Source organism: Mixophyes fleayi, chromosome 1 (genome assembly GCF_038048845.1).
Source record: "Mixophyes fleayi isolate aMixFle1 chromosome 1, aMixFle1.hap1, whole genome shotgun sequence".
In the NCBI taxonomy this organism is placed as follows: Eukaryota; Metazoa; Chordata; class Amphibia; order Anura; family Limnodynastidae; genus Mixophyes; species Mixophyes fleayi.
Genome location: NC_134402.1, coordinates 441,556,235 through 441,564,270, shown reverse-complemented (window position 1 = coordinate 441,564,270; position 8,036 = coordinate 441,556,235). Strand labels below are relative to the sequence as shown.

General features: G+C 42.2%; 1 protein-coding gene across 1 annotated transcript in view; it reads left to right on the top strand.

The window, feature by feature from the left end:
- The first annotated feature begins 729 nt into the window (after positions 1-729).
- STARD6 (StAR related lipid transfer domain containing 6) overlaps positions 730-8,036 on the top strand; it is a 40,070-nt gene continuing 32,763 nt past the window's right edge. Inside the window, exons 1-3 of the mRNA XM_075193743.1 lie at positions 730-897; positions 1,834-1,923; positions 2,010-2,059. Coding sequence (XP_075049844.1) covers positions 1,834-1,923; positions 2,010-2,059 — 140 coding nt within the window. The 5' untranslated portion in view covers positions 730-897. The remainder of the gene's footprint in view (positions 898-1,833; positions 1,924-2,009; positions 2,060-8,036) is intronic.

Below are 8,036 nucleotides of genomic sequence, written 5' to 3'. Positions count from 1 at the left end.
AAACACAGGGAGAACATACAAACCCCACACAGATAAGGCCATGGTCAGGAATTGAACTCATGACCCCAGTGCTGTGAGGCAGAAGTGCTAACCACTAAGCCACCGTGCTGCCCATAGTGATATAACATTTTTTGTAATTGTTTTATATTAAATATATAAATTGGGATGTTATTAATGTGTACTGTACATAAAATGCATTTTTATAGTTTCTCTGAGTTGCAAACACAAGTTCTGGCACATATATAGACACAACCTTACTGTGCACTGCCTACATCCACCCGCCCAGTTCCACCCATAGGCAGTCCAAAGTTGTGTTCGGATATGAATGATTTGCGCGCACCTGCATTTGCATGCGTAAGTCCTGTTCTGGCGCATGCGCAGAGCTTTTTCACGCAAAATACGCCACGTAAATGGATTTACGTCTGAAGATGAATCAGGCCCAGAGTGTTGGTAAATCTAGTAATGGTGACATTTGCAATATTTGTGTAAATGCTGATGTTTGGGATGAGACGGCTGCCATATCAGGTATTTCCACAGGCATCAGAATGATTAGTCCCAGCCCTGCTGCTTATTCTTCCCTATAGTGATATTATTACAATAAGGATTACAAAATAAGAGTATGTGGTTATCATAGCATATACATGTACTTTGCCTTTTTTGCCCTTAAGGAACATGGTTGGCCTTGCATCACAAGAATCACATGACCCAAAAGTCACATGACAAGAGAACAGTTGTGATTACAGTTGCAGGTTCCTACAGTACACCTCTACTTATACTTCCTGGCAGCTGTCCCACAGTGTGTGATAATACCACAAGCAGCCAAGGTCCCAGATCAAAGTACACAGTAGATCAAGGCTGTGCTTCTTCATCCTTCTCCCCTTACCTGCTAACAAAAAGGTAAGATTTTGCCAAAGCAGAATAATTAGCCTGATTAAAAGAATGCAGTATTACATGCCAAGGGATAAATGATGTATTCATACTGCACCTAAGACTGCAATCTCTGACTGTGCATTGCATGCTTACATGTGAGTGTAACTGACATACTACCAATAGTTTAAATGTAAATATGCATGATTTACTGATATTACATAATAGAAGGCTAACTGTAATGTATAGAATTATTTTTATTTCTTTACTTATGACAATTGTGTAGATGGTAATATTTTTAATGCAGTTTCCAGGAACTTTACTTGCTAAACAAAAGCATCCATACACATCAAGCTCTGTGCATTTCCAGGTAATATAGCTTACATGGTCATAATACAGATTTAATTACATCTTGGTTGCATTTGAGTAAATAACCTTTTGCATAGTCCTGTAACATACTGTAAATTGCATACAGGCTTGGAGAAGTGGCATTCTGCAGTTTTCAGTGCATACAAAATAATAGAATATATAATAATACAGTATAAATAGCAAGAGTTACTGTACATTTGGTAACATATAGCTAATACAGCAGACTCCTCATCTTAAGTGTTTACTATACTCAGAAAACCTAGTTATCCACTTTTATATAGAAAACACATGGGGTAAAGTTTATCCAATGTTCTAAAAAGTAAAAATGGAGATGTTGCCCAGATCAACCAATCAGATTCTAGCTGTCAGACAGTTTAGAATGTACTAGATAAATGATAACTAGAACCCGATTGGTTGCTATGGGCAACACCTCCACTTTTACTTTTAAGAAAGTTTGTATAATCTACCTTTATAGGCTTTGTACTTTCACGACAACAATAAAGTACCATACTCCGTAACATCACAACCAAAACAAGAGAGCGTTTACTATACTGAATATTTTAGACAAGGCTAACAAAACTTTTATTCCGTTTAAAGATGGACTATAAGAAAATTGCCGACGATATCGCGCAAAAGATGTTAACGTACAGCCAGGATTCAACCGGCTGGAAAGTAGTAAAAACTACAGTAAGTAAAATATTAAGGTCTTGAATATGAAAACCCTTTTATCCTTTCTTAGACATTATATAATGTAAATCATGTGTTTCTTTTAGAAAGACGTTATTGTGTCAATGAAACCATCCAATGAACATTCAGGAAATATGTAAGTAATGAAACTCAAAGGAGAGTTGAATTTAAAATTTTAGTTGTCCTCTATATAGCAGTTTAGTGGAGGTCGATCCCCTGCCCCTTGCCTCATAATTTCTGCTGAAATGTATAAGGAAAGATTTAAATGTTTGTCAAAAGGGGTTACGCTCTGAAAGAGGTACCTGTCCAATCACAGTATGGAGGCGTTTTTCTTGTACACTCCCCATTGATGTTTGTGAGGTAAGGGATAGTGTTCCCCCACACATGATAATACTGTACACAGCTCTCTTTAGGGGAAAAAGTAATTTTGACTTAAGTCATTTAACCTAATTAGAACTCACAATTTTTTAACATATGTTTGACATGCTTCTAAAAGATAAACATTATTATCTTTTATTTATAAAGTCCGCAGCGCTGAACATGACTTATACAGTATACAGTGATCCATAACACATTACATGATACATGAAAAACAAAATACAAAGACCAGACATACCAACTAAACAAATCATTTACAGATAACATGGTAATGCAGATCAAATTATTTGCAGAACAGTGAGCGAGAGTGATGGTAGTAATTAGCGAGAAGTAGGCCAAAGCTTAAGAAAACAGGGCTAGGGAATAGGCCAAGAGGTACTGAGGGTGATGGAATAGTAGAAGGAGAACGCAAGAAAAGAGGGCTAGGAAAGCAGGCCAAGAGGTACTGAGGGTGATGGAATAGTAGAAGGAGAACACAATAAAAGAGGGCCCTGCTCATGAGAGCTTACATCCTAAAGGGAAGGAGAATGGGTGGTATCATTTGGAAGGAGTGGGGGTGAAAGCCAGGACAAAGGAGTTAGGAGGAAGGTGATAGACTTCAATAAAGAAATGAGTCTTAAGGGCACACTTGAAGCCTTTAGTAGTAGTGGCTAAATTGATAGGACGTGGGAGATCGTTCCACAGCTTGGGAGCAGCCCATGCAAAGTCCTGGAGGCGGGAGTGGGAAGAGGTAATCAGTGAAGTAGTGAGGTAGCGGTCATTGGCAGAGTGGAGGTGGCGGTAAGGAGTGTAGGTAGAGATGAGGTTGGAGATGTAGGGGAAGAGGATTAAGTGAGAACTTTGAAGGTGATGGCGAGGAGTTTAAATTTAATTATGTAAGCAATGGGGAGCCAGTGTAGCGACTGGCAGAGAGGCATGGCAAAGATGGAGCTGCGGGAGAGAAAAATAAAGGGGAGCAGCATTGAGGATAGACTTAAGAGAGGCAAGGTGGGAGTCAGGTAGACCAGAGAGAAGGAGGTTACAGTAGTCAATTCGAGAGATTACAAGAGAGTGAATAAGAGTTTCGGAGGCTTCTGTGATGAGAAAGGGCTGCATCTTGGACAAAATGTGAGGTTTGATGGAGAGGGAGAAGTCGAGGATGACTTGAAAATATTGTGTTTAAGAAAGCGCTGGGCCATCCAAGATGAGTTGGCCGAAAAACAGGAGACACAAGACATAAGGGAAGGGGAGAAGTCAAGGAACGAAAAATAGATTTGGGTATCATCAACATAGAGGTGGCATTGGAGGCCCAAGGGACGGATCCTTGGGGAATCTCAATAGGTAAGGGAAAGAGGGGGGATTTGGGGGCATATGTAGAGACTGAAAAGGAGTGGTTGGTGAGGTAAGAGGAAAACCACGAGAGGACATTGTTACAGAGGCCTATAGATTTAAGAGTTTGCTGCCTTCTATACCGTTGACCACTTTCTCCTTATGCAGAGAGGTCAAGAAGAATAAGAAGGGAGAAGTGTCCTTTAGATTTTAGTGAAGAGAAGGTCTTTAGTGAGGACAGTTTCAGGGGAGTGGAGGAAGCGAAAACCAGTTTGGAGTGGGTCAAGGAGTGAGTGAGAAGAGAGAAAGGAGGTGATGCGGTTGTAGACAGCCCATTGGAGAAGTTTGGAGGCAAAAGGAAGGAGGGTAGAAGAAAAGATACCACTGCACCAGGTAATCGCTATTTCAGAAGAAAAGATACCACATTTAACCTGATTAAGTCAGTGTTAGCATGGAGTGTTTATTATTATACACTGGAATTCATTATTAAATGATATAATATTTGTAAGTTTTTTTTTTAACTCTTTATTTTGGTTGGTCATATAAGCAAATACAGGGAATAAGACTGTGTTATTATTGAACAGACGTATAAAAACAGTCAGAACAATTGAATCAACATGTTGTACATAGAAGCTTATAATGAGAGACAACCATTTTTACAATTTTATATGCGGTATCAAATTGTATATAACTGTAGTGAAAGTGTGAAATGTGGGAATGGGGTGGGCGGAAGGGGGTCAGAGAGGAGAGGGGGGGGGGAGACCACAAAGCAGGGATATGAAAGAGCTCAGGAGGTGGAGAGTGTGTAGATGACTCAAGAAGATAAGGGGGCAAAGCGTATAAGGGAGCCGGACTTACCCCACATGGGTCCTTATCACGGGGCTAATTGTTAGGGGGATGCAAGCTCTCCACAAACTGCCAAGGAGCCCAAACCTGGTTAAAAACATGGCCTCTATCGTGGAGGTAATAGGTAATCTGTTCCATGGCTGAGACATGCCAGATTTGTTTTTTTAAGGGCTGTTAGAGAGAGAGGGGACGTTTTTTTTCCAGTTTAGCGCGATAAGGGATTTAGCCGCTGTCAGTATATGTGAGGCTAGTTTTTTGGAAAATTTGTCGAGCTCTGGAGGAGGATAACATAGTAGAAATACTCAGGGGTCCTTTGCAACGGGAGCCTCAAATAGAGAGTCTAAAATGCCACAAACCGCATCCCAGAAAGAAGAGATAATTGGGCAGGTCCACCATATATGGAGCATAGTTCCCCTGTGGCCACAACCCCTCCAACAATAAGGTGAAGAGGAGGGAAACATGCTGTGAAGTCGAGTAGGAGTATAATACCAACGGTAATATATTTTATAAGAGGTTTCTTTAATTTTGGTGGATATGGAGCTTTTGGCTATCCCCAGTCTCATGTCATCCCATGCTTCGTCGTCCGGAGGGGGGCTGTTATGTACTTGCCCTTAGTTTTGCCCTCATTCAAGATGGCCGTGATTGTATCATGAAGTTTCCATCTTGCATCTCTGTTATGAACTTGCCCTTACAATAGCCCTTATCCAAGATGGCTGGGACTGTCTCATGAAGATTCCATCTTGGATCCCATTTCCTGTTTGGGCCTAGAAAAGGCACTTCCTGTTATGAAGCCTTTGCACGAGTATTGTGTTTGTATCTGAACCAGATGCTTCCACAGAACCTTGCCTCCTTGTGATTTGGACTACAAGTACTTGATACTTCCACCAGACCTTTATACTCTGGTTACTTTGGACTTTATTTGTTGGACACTGGAGATTTATTTGTATACCAAAATAAAATCTTTTGAATTCAGAAATACCTGGCTATTGGGTTCGTTTGTGATACCAGAAGTGTGACAGGATACTCGTGCCCAAAATGACGGAGCCCGCCGGGTCAGAACCATCTGCTTTACAGCGACTTTCGGATCTGAGTTTCCACATGCATTCTGCTTCAAGACAACTACAGGAATTTCATGCAAAATTTCAAGAACTGGAGACCCAGTGTACAAATAATTTTCAACAGCAAAATCAACACGTAACAGAGTTGCAAATAAATGTTCATGAACTCAAAGATCAAATAGTGCTACAAAATGGAGTTATTACAGAACTACAGGTGCGGCTTCAAGAAGTTAATGCTGTAGCACCTTCAGCTGCAGTACATCAGCCCACACTCCCACTACCTCCGGCCCGATTCTCAGGTGATCATAAAAAATACAGAGGTTTTATTAATCAATGTAATATGCATTTTGATTTACATCCTACTTATTTTTTGACTGATGTACAGAAAGTACGTTGTATTCTTTTATTGTTGAAATATGATGCCTTGGCATGGGCTTCTCCTTTGATAGAAGCAAAAAGTCCCATATTACAAAATCTTTCTAATTTTATGGATGCCATGAACCAGATATTTGATGATCCAAATCGAAGTGCTACTGCTGAGTCAGTTTTATTAAAAATGCGTCAGGGAAGACGTTCAGTGGCTGAATACACCTCTGATTTCCGAAGATGGATTTTGGACACTGATTGGAATTCGGCAGCGAAGCTGTCTGTTTATCGAAAGGGGTTATCTGAGTTCATTAAAGATGAATTATCTAGAGCTGATGCACCCACTGAATTTGAAGCCTTTGTTAAACATTGTATTCGTATTGATGCTCGTCAAATGGAGAGGAAACAAGATAGATGGGGTTCCATGTGGACTCGTCCTAATTATCCAGAACCAGCAATATCAAATTACTCTGGAACTCCTGCAACACAACAAATTGAGGAGTCTGAGCCAATGCAAATAGATACCATTCGCAAACAGATTTCTATTGAAAGAAGAGATCAACGACGACAAGAAAATCTCTGTTTGTATTGTGGTAAATCTGGACATTGTCACTCACCGGACCGTGAGTGCCTCTTCCCGGACATTTAGGAACCATGGCCGTCCTCCATCCTGAGGGTCTGCGCATGCGCAGCCCTTTCCTATACTTCTGTGTATGTCCCTTTAACTCAATTGGCAGATCAGGCAACACTCCCTATATTAAGCACCTGTGGTCAACACCACGTTGCCTGATCTTGGAGTCTCATTCCCTATGAGTCTCTGAAGGTGTTCCTGTATTCCTCGTGTTTTCAGCGCTGCTGATTCCTGTGGTTTCCAAACCACTTCTACCTCTGTGGTTTCCAAACCACTTCTACTACTGTGGTTCCCATACCACTTCTACCATCAACTATATCATCGTGACTGTTAGCTGATTCCTATCCGCTGCCTCCGTGCACTACAGTCTTCCAAACCACTTCAACGCTACTACTTATTATTGTGACTGTTTGCTGATTCCTATCCGCTGCCTCCGTGCACTTCAGTCCTCTAATCCACATCATCGCTATTATATTTCACTGTGACTGTTTGCTGGTTCCTACCCGCTGCCTCTGTGCACTCCAACCGTTACTTTACATCCACTCACCTGTTCCTCATCAAGTCAGTGAGCTGATTCCTATCCGCTGCCTCCGTGCACTACAAGCCTTCAGCCTGCAACTCGCCTGTGTTCATTATCGTGACTGTTAGCTGTTGTCTATCCGCTGCTTCCGTGCACTACAGCCTCCAGCCTACAACTCGCCTGTGTTCATCATCGGGATTGTTAGCTGATGTCTACCCGCTGCTTCCGTGCACTACAGCCTCCAGCCTACAACTCGCCTGTGTTCATCATCGTGACAAGTTAGCTGATTCCTATCCGCTGCTCCTGTGCACTGCAGTCTCTTCTCAGCTCTCCTGTGTTTCCTCGAGACTGCTGCTCTCATTGCCATTTGCTACTCTCCGTGATCAACAGCTCCTGGTCTACTCTGCTATCCCGTGTTCCATCGCTACTGACAACTATTGGTTGCTACTGGTTACCTCCGTGTACCGCAGAGCCCTGCTGCTGCTGACCGCGCTATCATCCATCTACTGCTGATCCGCTCTCCACGCCTTCACGTGTCCCGCAGGTCTACCCTCCTGTCTGCATTGGATTTATATTTCATCTACTACTCCTCTGCTGGATCATCTCCACTCTCCTGGGTTCTGCGTGAGTCCAGTTCCACGTGTTATTGATTCCTGTGGATTCGTGTCCCTGTTGGTCTACTTATCTGTGCGCTGCACCTACTGACCGCTGCCTCAGGTATCCTGGGACTTCTCATCCAGTCGGCCTCCTGCCGCTCAGGTATCCCTGCACTCCTATCTGACTACCTGCTTCTGAACCACGGTATGCATACTTCTCATTGACTGTGCTGGTGTATTGCATATCTTGCTGGACTGTGTTGGTTCTCCTCTGGAGTCTGCTATCCGCTGAGTTTATTGCCATCATTGACTGTGTTAACTTGTGCTGGACTACTTCAAGAGACTTCCTATATTTGCAGACCTGTTCAGTCATTTATATATATATTGTGCATGTTACTGTGGATCGTATA